We start from the raw sequence: 14,233 nt of genomic DNA on the forward strand, positions 1-14,233 counted from the left end.
GAAGCCGTAAAAACTTTAATAGCTCCAATTTGCTCACGGCCACGAATCCATCTAGATCCGGTATGTCGTAATTTGCGGACGGGTTTAAACCAGTAAATAATTCAACTTCTTCATTCAACTGTTCAAACGAATGTTGATGGCCTAAAAACAGCCAAGTTTTTGTATCCAATTTTCACATTTCTTTTTTATGTTGATTCAGATTGTGACACAATTTTTCTCATTTAAATTTTTTACTAATAATTTGATCTATTTATTTTACAGAATTATTTTCCTAATTGATTCTTTAGAAGGTCTTTCCAATTGTTTTTGAGATATTTAATTTTTCATGGACTAACTAGCATGTCCGTAAAACAATTGAAATGTTGCCCAGTTTATTCTTGATATAGATAAATATTATCATACCAGATGTCATTATTAGTATATTGGCGCTTGGTGTTTCTATTTTTTTTCTCATAATTTACATGCAAAAAAGCTAATATTTCATTTTATTCAATGAAGAATAGTAGAAGAATTTTATGATCCATTAATATGTAGTAAAAACTCCATCTATATTTGATAAGTCTCTTATTAAACTTCCATATTGAATCAATAAGAAAGATATATTGATTTTTCCAAATTTGATAATACTTAGCGTTAGTAAAACATAGAGTACATAATCTGTTAAATCTGTTGAATCTTTGTTCGTCTAACTAGTGGAACCCTATCCATCATGGAGTGATTAACTAAAATGTCTGTGAAACCAACAATTGTAATATCAAAAAATAATGTTAAGAAAAAGGATTATGATGAATGACGTCATCAGTATTCCAAAATAATATACATGGTGTTTGGTATTTCCATTTATATTATTACCCCTTTTAAGTCGAATGGAACTACCACCAAATTTTAGCCTTATTCAACGCAATGTTATTGGTCTAGAATTTGTGTAAAATTTATAGATTCAATAATATTTATAGGAATCTGGAAAATAAACAATAGTATCCCAGAATGATGTTCTTAACTGATTAATTAGAAGTTTATAGTTTAGTTTATAGAATATATAAATATATACAGAGGATTTGGTATTTCCACTAATTTTTTTTCTAATTTAAATGTTAATAATTTTTTTCAAATAGATCCACCATAAAATTTTCATCAGTATTGACATCAAATAATATACAGGGTGTTTGGCAGTTTCATTTGTATTTTTACCACTTTATAAGTCAAATGGAACTACTATCGAATTTTATCTATACTCAAGGCAGTATTATAGTTATTTGGGTAAAATTTATAAATGCAATAATATTTATAGAAATCTAAAAAATAAACAATAATAGCCCAGAATGATGATTTAAACTGATTAATAAGAAGTTAATAACTTTATTTTCAAATGGATTCATCATAAAGTTTTCAGTATACATTAAACAATACACAGGGTGTTTGGTAGTTTCATTTATATTTTTATCTATTTATAAATCAAATGGAACTCCTACTAAACTTTCTAAATCTAAAAAATGAATAATAGTAGGCGAGAATGATGTTCCTAACTGATTTATTAGAAGTTTAAAGTATTTTATAGAATAAATAAACATATACAAAGGATTTGGTATTTCTGCTAACTTTTTTCATTGACATAAATGTTAATCTTTCTTTTTTCAATTGGAACCACCATAAAATATTCATATTACGATATTTCAGATTGATATTTCTTTTAGTTCTTTATAAACCTCTAATGAAAAATTATCATTATCAAAGATATTTATTTCGGTTTGGTATATATTTAAAATTTTATCGGTATTAAATATTTTTTTCAATAATAGTTGGCATTTTTTCCTTCACTTTATATGTACATTACAATTTATTAATTTGTACTATAAATTAAAGTGTATTTTTATTTTATTTTCTTGTTCACAGACTACTTTAATTTATACTGCATCGTTAAATTAAACACAAAGGCACTCTAAGTTGATTAAACAAGTTATAAGTAATTTTATATATAAAGAGGTTTAACTATTTGTGGTTTAACATTTCTAATTATTCTTAGGAGTCACAGTTGTGGTATTTGAGGTTTGTTTCATGGATTACAGGTAATGGAAACAATTCGATACTACACACACATATTCCTTTATGAACTATACGATCCTATTGTTCCATAGTTATACCATTGCTACTGCTACTAATTTTACAATCACGAAGGAAAACAAAGAGCATACTCAACTAGAGGCAAAATAATTTGCTAAATGTTAAATAATGTAAATGTGATACAGTGATAATAGTTCCCTTGAAAAATGAATAAAATACCAAACCAACAAATTCCAACTAGAATATACAGGTTGATTATTAATTTCGATACATGACTGTTATACAATTATAAATATATTGTTCCTTGACACGTTAATGTACATTTCAGCTTACGTTTTTGTTTGTTTTATTTAAAAAACGAAAATAGGCCAGGAGTCGTCGAGAGCGAACGCGTTAAAAACTAACGACCCCCATCTTTAAGGAGTTAGCGTAAACCGCGGAGATCCGGGGTCCGATATCGGGCCGCGTTTTTTTTCCCTTGGCCTTATATTTATAAAACGATATGAATCGTAGAATTGGGGTTTTCCATTTGCTTGGCATGACACGCCATAACGACGCTAGGAAAACATCTCGGAAAACGCCTCTATAAATTTTCGCGTTGGCTGACTAAACTGCGGTGGCTATTGGAAACGCATTACGCTAATGTACAAGTATGATTTAACAGTTTAATTCGACGCTGGATCCGCTAATAGGATCGAATACGGCGTGTAACAGTGCAAAGTGTACATGTCCACGTAATAATTCAAATGCCGAACAATATTTGTACATAACAATAATGGTCGCTGTCAAACCCCGGAATGTTCATGTGTGATAATCAAAGTTCCTTAATAAAATATTTAATGGTGAAACGTAAATGTAAGTCGGTTATTTAAATTAATCGATTATACATGTAAATGTTGGACAGCAACACCTACGTATATATGCATTTGTAGTCGTAGAAATCGTACGAATTGAAACAGTCGTGGTTGATACGCAGTAAGGAATAATTTGGATCGATTAAAAATAATGAGGAAATGCGAAAGCTCGATGTAAAATTAAACGGCACCGAGCGACAGCTCGACATTGTAAGATTGTGATTTAGTTTCGGTCCGAAGCTGGAAGTTTGTCAGAAAAAAAGAGACAAAACTGATTCATATAAAATTCTGAATGAACTTCTGTCCGATGCTCGCAGCGTTTAATTTTGTGAACAACTTTTATATGTTTTTGTTTTAGCTTATTATCGTATTACTTAATATTCAAGGACTTTGAGTGCGTGAAAAAACGACATTATTGTAAGCCAATTATAGTACATATTTTTTATCACAGGCATTTAAATGTTTGATGAATATATTATTGATTTTTATCGAATAAATTTTACGTTGAGCTTACATTTCTAGCTGCCAATGCCAAGTTTTATTTATAAATTGTTGGACCATCAATAGTACCCCAGGATGATTCATCTAACTCCTTCATTAGTTAAAGGAGGTTTCAATTTTGGTTACAGCTGTAACGTAAAGTAATAAAATACATAACTTATCCGAAATTGTTTAACCAGATAATCTAAATAATCGATTTCTTAAAAAAACCTTGTTCTTGTACTTTTTATACAGCGTTTACTTCTTAATATTTTCAATTATTGTAACCCAAACAATTTTTATCTGGTTTTTTGTTGTTTCAACCGAAGTATACCGTACGGAAGTACAAAATATCGGTGAATTGCGTGAGGATCACAACGGCTGCCCATAATCTGCGTCCCCGGGAACAGCAGCAAAGAGGAACGTTGGAACTATTGCGACGAAATTGGATAAGACGGGCCCGACTTTACTTGCAGGTCAAGGGAGAAAACTTAACTGAACAGGGTTTGTTACAAACTTTTTTACCTCATTTTCTGTTGGACTAATTAGAATTTTTTTCAAGAAATCGACTTATTATTTAGAAGTGCGTATCTGGTTAAAAAATTTCGGGTAAGTTATGAAACACCCTGTATATAAATACAATGTTGGTCGAGAAATAGCATACATAACTATTTATTGTTAATTACAAAATGCTCACCTCTAATCAAAGGCAATTATTTTTTTATATTTTATTTAAAATAATTACACTATATTATTTTTAGAATTATTTGTACTTTTTTAATTCAATTAATAAGCACAATTCATCCAAAATTGATGATTTTTGGAGTTTCAATCGAAACTTGTCGTTCCATAAGTTTTCAATTGGATTTAGATCTGGACTTTTTTGTAGTGTATCTAAGGTAAAAACTTTTATTTGGAAGATGACGAACGTATTATTTATTACCCTATCCTATTGTCTAAAATTGGATTCACACTCCAAAATTCTGGAGGATAATTAATATATTTTTATACAAACTTCTTTTTTGATAGCAATGATTTCTTTACTGAAATACATCCTAGCTGGTATTTTCATTCAGTCGAGTTTTGATTGTTCTACTAGACACACTGGTATTGTATGACTCAATTAAATTATTTTTTATTTGCCTAGAAGATAAGTAAGAATTTCGTTTACTGGTTTTTCCAATTTCACTGGCTATAAAATAAGTAGGTTTTGTTATGACGTTTTCTTATTATATTTTCAAATGAATGTGTTGTTTCATAATTCTTAATAACATTGTAAACCATTTTCCGAAAGCATCTTAAGCTTTTAGCGACGTCAGTAACATTTAGACCTTGAATTTTCATGTTAATTATTATTTCCCTTTTGTATGGAATGCAATGTTTCTTTCTTCCCACTGGAAGTGAGTCATTCAATGTTATAAAATAGTGCCACAAAACGTAATTATATCTGAATGGGCTATTTCTTTGGCCAACCAAATCAGGCTAGAAGCAAAAATAACGTATAAAATATAGAAATAAATAGAGAATAGTCTATATTTGAAATGAGATGTATAGGGTGGTATTTTCTTTTAATTTTTTGCCACTTCAAAGGCAAATGATTTACATTTTTCAAATGGAAACACTATAAAATTTTCACTTCAATTGAATGTTGAAATACAGCGTATCCTACACTTAAAATGAACATTTACAGAAATATTACTAAATATGTGACAAATCACGAATTGTTACAAGCGTACTTTGAATGGTTTCAAATTTCATATTGGACAAATGATTCGAATATGTATAAATGAATATTTCGGAATATTTTAGATAGAAAATTTACATCACAAAAATTACACAAACCACTATAATTTTAATTACTTTAACTTTAACTATAAGATCTGCCACAGCATTTCAAATAGGGTAAATTCTGCCTCGAATAATATGAAAATTTTATGACCATTCCAAAAAAAATATCCTGTATAATATTTTAGAATACTATTGATAACTCTTAGACTGAATATTCTTTTGTTAACGTACGTTCCAAGAATGAACTTTCCAACATTAAAGTTGTTACTAATACAGACATTTTAGTGTGCAAAGTTAAAAAGAATTAACTAAGTAAATATAGGTCCAGAATTTTAGGCAAAATTTAATAATACTTATATGATTCAGTGTGATAACAAATCTTATATAACGATTAACAGAACTTTGAAAATTAATCAAAATTTCTCTGACGAATCACTCCATATTTAATGTCAAGTTATTTTATATGCTGCAATTTGTATAATCAACAGAACTTATTTTATTTTCAAAACCATTTGTTCGTTCAATTTTTGTTATTATTGGACATCAAAAGCAACGTAACTTTTAGCACCGGAATAAATAAAACGTCTAACGATAAATACCATGAAAAACATGGAGTTTAAACAGTTATTGTTCGTTGGATATAAAACAACTATAACCAGCAGACACAATTTCTACCCTGGAGCTATTAATCACGGAATTAATCCATTGTAGTATATGTATATAGTTCAGCAGTTCCTGTAATAAATTTGTCTGGGAATATCAGACAGAACAAAAACTGGCCGCGTGATGTCAGCTTTTATATCATAATCATGTTTAATTAGAAAGAGGAAAATCAACAGAGCCCAAATATTGACTCTGACATGTTTATGCCCGAACTTGGTTCAGTTTTTAGGTGTGTGAAGAAGAATGACGGTTTATTTATCCCAGTTGGATGTCAATTATGTACTCCTTATGATGCTAACGACCAAGAAATTATTAGAAAACTTTACAAATTATCCTGGAAACACATTAAAAGCTAATAAAATTGTTGGTGTAAATAAAAATAAAGGGCGGACAACTTGCCGTCTGATAAAAATACTTTATAACGCCACTCCGGAGACCAATAATTTATATTTTATGAAGTGGCCATTGTTCCTCTGTTTACTACTTTCTGGAATCATTCGGTACTTTTGATGAATTTTAAACAAAACGACTTCTTTATTATTTGGATTAATTTTAGAGAAAAAGTAATGAAAAGCCACTGAAAGGTCGCAAAACTTGTGGGTTGAAAAATGTTAAAATGTAGATTAAATTGTTGGTAAAATCATAAAAATTTAGTATTTTAAAACTTTTATAACTTTGCCCTAGGGAAGTTTCGTTATTCAGAATGTATATTTCACAGTATATCGTTAAATAGTTTATCGATGGTTCCGAGCCAAGAGTTTATATTAGATCGCGGTAAAACATAAAGTAAATGATACGGAAAATTGGAAATATTTTATCGATAATTTGTTGGCGTAGATTTTATAATCATATCTGCATATTCATTTAAAATTCAATTGGGGCGAAATCTCCACGGAAGATGAAGATTCCCTTCATATTGAAAAAAATTACATTTTTACCTTATTTGTATTTGACTAATCCCCTTATTCCTTTTAAATTATAATAAATATTTGAATCGTACGGATTTATCGGCGAAGTTTCCTCAACGCAAACTTCCCGTGTTCTATATGTTAAACAGACCAACAAAGTTTAAATCCCAATTTCCGAATATGTTACAGCTTCGAACACACTTTTACAACATTGGCGGGGAATTGTTGCATGTAAATGTATATTGACAGCGCGGAAAATCTACAGGATAAACGAAATGCTAGACAAAGTTTGCGGAATATTTGTACTGACATATCAATACAAACACCCATAAAATTTAAATTGCCCGTGAATTGTGCACGTTTGGAAATTGTTATTATTACTTATTTGACACATTTAACCGGCTTAACAAAAACAGAAAATTCGTTCGAGTCATACAATTTAATTTGGAAGGGTATCCGTAATTTGCTAGCTGCGTAGCATCTGGCATGTAAGCTAACCAAAAGGGTGGCTTCTCCTTAAATCTTGTTCCATTAAATTTCACAGTCAGTTTAATAATTTTATTTGAAACTTGCTAATTTAATACGAAACAAATCAAAGTCCTCAAGTTATACGATTAAATTCAGGATATTAATTGTGCCTGGACAATCAATAACCTCTATTACCTTATACAATAATTGTTGTTAATTGTTTAATGAACGCGTAGACGGCATAATTGAATCAAGTCACTAAATTAATTACACCGGTTATTCAAGTGAGTGAGTCATTAAAATGTATTAAGTATTTTTAGCTAATTTAATGTGGACACTTTGCACGGAACAAAGCAAAATATTTTCGCTCAGTTTAGTACGGAACAAAATTTGTTCAAGTTGCTTTTATATCATTTAATTTGGGGGCGAATTTAATTTGCTAACCGCCTAACATCTGGCCTGTAAGTTGGCCGAAACGCCGGTTTTTCCCTTAAATTGTTTTACATTAAATTTCACACTTACTTTAATAGTTTAATTTGGACACAAAAAAAAAAACATCTTAGTTTAATAAAATCGTGGCGGTTTAGTTCGTTGAATTTTTTCGGCGAGCCGAACTGCAGCAGACCAAAAAGTTATGCAAACTTCGTTAAAAATTATGTCAACATAGGTCCAATTAAGTGTAAAACTTGAGGATTCCACTTTGAAGTCTCCTCTTAATTGTCTATTTAAAATTCTTTTAGACTTACAGTTGTTTTTTTTTATTTCCCATGTTTAATGGTCCATAAATTTAAGTCAATTAAATCGACTATTTTGTGCGTCAAACGTGTAATATCACTTTCATCAGTTTTGCATTAATATAATTTCACATAACCAATTAATGTGCGCTGTAAATTAAATGAATTATTTATTTTAATTGTGCATAGACCAGTTTAATTTATACTGCATCGTTAAATTAAGCATAAAAGTGCTCTAAATTTATTAAAAAGGTCCTTTTAACAGTCGTAAATATACAAATTTACATAGAAATTATGTTATAAGTCAATAAATTTAAATTTTGCGTAAAAATGTAAATAAATTTACAAGAAGCACTTAATTTAACATTAATTGTAATTTTATGTTTCTTACATTGATTACAAGTAATGGAAGGCTAAATTACATTAATTAAATAATGTAATAAAAAGTGTTTAGAATATTTTATTTATAATCCTCTTTTATATAATTGAATATACAACACACATAAGTAATGATATACATTGATGGTTACCAAGTAATTTACGATTTCGCATTGAAATGCGGAGGAACGTACGATTTCTCAATGACGTTGATCAAATTTTATGGAACTGACGGGCCCTGAATTGAATTCAAGTCAAAATGCAACACATTGTTCAAATACTCTGACTGGAATTCAAGGATTCTCCATCACATTAAAAAACGTTAACAATAAAACCAATTTACCAAAATAATAATGTAATAATGAAATTAATTAATGATGATCGAAGAAAGGATTTACAAATAAAATAAATTAAACATTTTTATTCAAAATATTTTCTTCAGCTTGTTTCAAGTTTATAATTATTATTTTTATAAATTTATGTGTTTAGTGTATATAAATATATACAAAATAGATATTTGTGTCACTTGCTTCAAAATAAGCATTTAAGAAACCATAAACTTTCGAAATATCAGGAATATCATTCATTCATAGTGTTGAAAACTAAAAATAGTTAAGTGTTGAAATTTTTAAGCAAATATTTTGTCATGATTTTTATAGTTTTGAGGTCAAAGTGGCCAATTTTAAATGAATTGTGGAATGGTATGTATTTTGCATATTAAAAAGTACACTGTCATTTATAAATTTTATTAAATTTCAGTTGTTACTGTACTATTTTTTGGTTTATCTATAGTATAATTAATTAACTTCAGTATCAAACAAATAAACTTTTACTTCCAGTTGATTTATTACCTTATATACGTAATTTTGTTTACAGTTTTATTCAAAATGTTCGTTTGAAACATTATCTTAATATTTGTCTTAAGTAAATTTACAATAACCTTTTTCCAATTTTTTGTTTTTAACTCCCAGAAGAATTTATTTTATATGTACGCCGAAAGTATTGAATTTTTCAGTATTTATTTTGTTACAAATATTCATTAAATTTATAAACATGTTTCATATTTTAGGGGAATTATTGAAAAATAACTTTAAAGGAATTTTAAAATGAACATTGCAATTTCCAATTAATATCAAAAACTGCGTAGTTATGTGCAGTTAATTTCATTAATTCATATGACTGTTTATTTGACCAAATAATTTATTAAATAAATATGATTTATTTATTTTGTAAATTTTATATTAAATAAATTATTAATCAAGGTCAATTTTAATTTTGATTTACAAGTATGAATATAATAATTTCAATAATTATTTATAAAATATTTAAACATTGTGTTATTTTTAAATTTGATTTAATATACTTACTACATAAGAAAACGCTAATTATTCAGGATAAGAGCAATAAAAATCCTTGATTTTAATCTAATTACATTGTGATTTATTAGATTCCATTTGGTCAAGGCTTTTAAAACAATTCAATCAAACCAACTTAATGTAAAAGTTTTATTCAGCGTTAATCAACTCATTTACATTCATAGTAAATTTATCAAGTTTCTTCTGCCTATCAATAGTTTTTTAAATATAAATTTGACCTACTAAAATTATTGTAGTATGGTACTTTTTCGTCTCAGCTACCAAACGTAAAAAAATTATATAAAAAAAAGTAAAAAAACTTAGCACAAAGTAAGTTAAACTTACTTCTAGGGCCCGTTTGTTCTGTCCCTTGATCCTGTGCTCGGGCGAGGGCCTCAGGTTCTTGGTGTCGATGTGCACGTTGGTCTGCATCCCGGACCGGATCGCACGTCGCACCCGCCAACAACAAAACAAGAACAACGCGGGCCGTAGACGGAAACAACAACAGGTGAGATGCGGAACGCACGCAGTCACTCGCAGCGTCGCGACGTCATCGCGCCGAAAAGGCCGTGACTACTGAGGAACGGCGAGAGAGAGGCGGCCATCGGGACGGTTTCCTGAAAAACACGCGACGAGCGACGACCGGCGCCGCACCACCGCCACGCCACCAGCCACACGTTCTCTGCATATCAACACCCCGTGTTTTTGTTAAGCGGTTTTGCGGCCTGCTTACGGCGGCACCCCTTTTAACTCCTCGGGACGGTGCGGTCGAAAACTTTACCGCTCTTCTGGAAACGGTTGATCGCGGTGTTAAGGTCTTGTAATATGTTTATTTTGCGACGGTTCGGGAGTTCGGCTAACTCTTCGGCCACGCCATTTGGCACGGCCCGTTGTTGAGTTTTGAGTGGAGAGGATGCTTCCCAAAATTTGCTTTCGTTTGTTTTACCATGATTTTATGTAATGGGGCGAACTGAAATGTGATATTACATGAACAGTTTCATTGGATGTGTATTTTTTTCTACAGGAAATATTTTCTGATGGCCTGGAGGCTTTTTTGTTTTCAGAGTGTAATTCGAGTTTTTACATTTTTCGAACACAGTATTTCCATTTCACAAACAATCTTTAGTGCCAGTTGGAAATGGTTTATATTTTTTATTTCAATAACAGATCAAATTTTTCTGTCGAGAATTTACAATTCGAAAAAATATTTGGCACTATTCAAAAAATATAATAGTTCCACTGTTAATAGTTTAATGACTGTCTGTGTTCAGACATTTTGGTGATAATATTAAAATTTGAAAAATTTTGATTGTGAAAAACAACAAAAAAAAACATCATAAAATTTATTAATTTTATAATCATCATCAGTCTCCCACTGACTTGTTATAAAAGATACATTAAAGAAAATTCTCTTTTGATGCTAATATATCGACTTCTGTTCTGCCAAACTGAATGTTTTTTTCAGTGTACCACCACCACTTAATTTTAAGAGTTTCTGGAAAGTGGTTGTAATAAAAAATATGGCAAATATTCTCAATATAGAAATAATATTATATTATCAATATTATTAACTATATCTTAAATGTTAAATTGGAAAAAAGAATTGATTTTGATTGATTGAGTTAGTTGTCAGAAAAAAATTCTGTGGTAATTTGGTAACAATTTTAATTTTAGAATATAATTTTCATTTTTCAAATACGTTATTTTGTTTCACAATATTTAATGCCTCGTTAACATTTTAATTTAATAATACATCAAATCAAAAAAGTCCAAAATTTTTTATAATTAAATTTTTCCTTACATTAGACAGTCGGGATAAAACTGTGGCCAAGTGACAAGTAATTTCGCTCCTAGTTATGATTCCTTAAAGTAAAATGTGCCTTTTCCTATTGAATTACTGTCTCTTGCTATGTACACTTGATATTAAAAGTGAAATAAATCCAAACTATTTATAGAATGTACTTAAAATGGCAAAGTCAATTCACAAGAAACTATCCTACTACTATAAAGGGTGTTCCACGTTTGTTGTTCATTAAAAGGTATGTCAAAAAAAAATTATAAACAATTTTCGATTAATTTTTGATAAAGAAAAATCCTATTCCACATATTTCAAGAAATATCAGGTTATTTCATTAATTTTTAATTAAATTATGTTTTTGTTGCTCAAAAAAATGTATAGTGTATACAGGATGGTTCACATAAAGTATTCATTAGAAGTATATGGAGAATGGAAAAGATATTGGTTTTATAGCAATCATAAATTGCTATAAAAAAAATTTCATTTCAGGTTTGGTCAAAAGTAACATCAACTTTGTTATTTTAAATGGAACACCCTGTATATTTTTAAATTTTTAAATTCTACTTGTAATTGTGTATTTTCTGTCCTATACTTATACTTTGAGTTATTATTTTTTTTTTTCCAAAAATTTTTGATAGTTTTCTGATCTAACTAAAATGTCTGTCAAGTCACCAATTTTGATGGTGTATAGTCCTTTTTTGGTATACACGTTAACCAATAATAATCATATAAGGAACCATTATTGGTACTCCCTAATATTATACAATTTTGAGGAAAAAAAAACTACTGAGTTTAAGTATAGGACAGGATATACCTACTTTATATTCATTTTCATATAGAATTTAAAAATCTAAAAATATACATGTTGTTCTACTAAAATATCACAGTTGATATCACTTCACTTTATTCAAAAAAATTAGGATCAAATTATAATTGCTATAAAAAATTTTAATCAATACTTTTTCTGTTCTCCATAAACTTCTAATGAATATGTTAAGTAAGTCACCCTATATAGATGTATGTTATAAAAACTAACATGCTAAGAAGTTGTCAGGATTTTTTGCTTATATATTTCTTACAAAAATCTTTAAAAGGAATTTGAAAGACATAAAAACTAAATTAACCTCACAAAATTCAATTTTATAGAATTGTTATATTTGTCTCTCTAAGAGTAAATGTAAAAAACGTATAAAATATAGATGGATCAAAGAAAATTATTTCTTTTGATGCTAGTGTATCGATTTCTATTCAGCCAAATTGAAGTCATATAATAGTTTTATCTTTTCAGTATTTGATGCTGCCAGAAGATTATAATAAAGCATATGGAAAATGATCTCAGTGTGTATACTCAAATGTCTTAAATGTATCTTTAGAAAATATGTTCAACGTATTTTCAGGACCCCTTTTGTTGATAATTTTTTTCTACACTTATGCAAATAATAATTTCTGGATTTCAGACGAAGACATCCACTGTTTAGTCACCCGAGAAATTCATATTAATTTTTTAGGTTATTTGATAAGTAGAAGCTTTTATAATTCAAAATTCACATTTCTTTCTAATCAGAATCAACCGATTTAAAATATAACAAGCATTCTATAACAAACAACAGTTGTTAATATTTTTTTACACATTTTTTGTAACAAATCTAAATTATTAAACGAACAAATAAGTGAAATATATAAAATAAATTAAGTAAATTATATAGAACAAAGTTACTTAAACACATGCTTACACGATACAATAAAAGAAGCTTATTACTTTTAGAATTTATTAACGATGAATATAAAATATGACTTTTGAATTCGTCACAAAAATGAAATTTATATAGGTACTAACACATCGAAAATCTGATATATGCAGATAAAAGAACAAACAAGAGCTTTGCCAATATATCAAACAAATCTGGCAAAAAGCCCCTTGAATGATACGAATGAAGTATTTTTCCAATACCATACATTTTCCATTGTTGCGAATAACAAATTGATGTTAAAGCACTTGACATAAAATAAACACAGAAATAAATCGCTGCAGGAGTTCCAACATCAACCATTTCCTCCTGACAATCACCAAGGAATTTCAGACATTAACATGTGAAATCAATACTTCAATTCCACCTTCAACATTCGTTATCTCCGAATGTACGAATAATTGCTACAGTTAAATTTAAACGGGCAATTGGATTTTATTTAAAACGTCCCAGATACCGGAATAAAATTATCCCTTTTTTCACCCACCCTTCATGCCAAAGCATATCTCTCCAACCTTTCAATTAAATCCCACCTTTTTCGTGCCATTCTCCGCAACAAACCGTCATCATTCGAATCGTTCCTGATACGTTTGAGTCCTGAACGTTTCCCGCCAATATCTGGCCGGAGGAATTTTACTGCCGACACATAAAACAGATTCTGTACATACGAATCGGATCCGGCAATTTCAACAAACCGGAAAGCATATAAAGAAAAAAAGATGGTTGTGTAAAATTGTTTTTTCGTTCACGAAGACGCACGGGAACCGATGTCGCGAATGTACGCACTGCGGCACGTTTCAATTATTTATTTTTCTATTAGACGAAATTTTAGGAACTGCACGTTTAATATTAAATCTGAAAGCGCAGCGGTAACTCACGTTAAATGGTTAATGAGGTTTTCAAATTGAGCACATTTATCTGTATTTATACTTGCGCCAGACAAACTTGTTAAATGCAGGTCAAATCTTCCAGGCCACATAAATTTAACAGTGAATTTA

The 14,233-nt window shown here is 29.4% G+C and overlaps 2 protein-coding genes across 2 annotated transcripts in view; one reads left to right on the top strand and one right to left on the bottom strand.

The window, feature by feature from the left end:
• LOC109609633 (inactive dipeptidyl peptidase 10) overlaps positions 1-10,201 on the bottom strand; it is a 187,205-nt gene extending 177,004 nt beyond the window's left edge. Inside the window, exon 1 of the mRNA XM_049961319.1 lies at positions 10,035-10,201. Within this exon, the coding sequence (XP_049817276.1) occupies positions 10,035-10,121 (87 nt within the window). The 5' untranslated portion in view covers positions 10,122-10,201. The remainder of the gene's footprint in view (positions 1-10,034) is intronic.
• LOC109595886 (ejaculatory bulb-specific protein 3) overlaps positions 1-14,233 on the top strand; it is a 117,866-nt gene that overhangs the window by 69,615 nt on the left and 34,018 nt on the right. The gene's annotated exons all lie outside the window — the stretch shown is intronic.

Source organism: Aethina tumida, chromosome 1, assembly GCF_024364675.1.
Source record: "Aethina tumida isolate Nest 87 chromosome 1, icAetTumi1.1, whole genome shotgun sequence".
In the NCBI taxonomy this organism is placed as follows: domain Eukaryota; kingdom Metazoa; phylum Arthropoda; class Insecta; order Coleoptera; family Nitidulidae; genus Aethina; species Aethina tumida.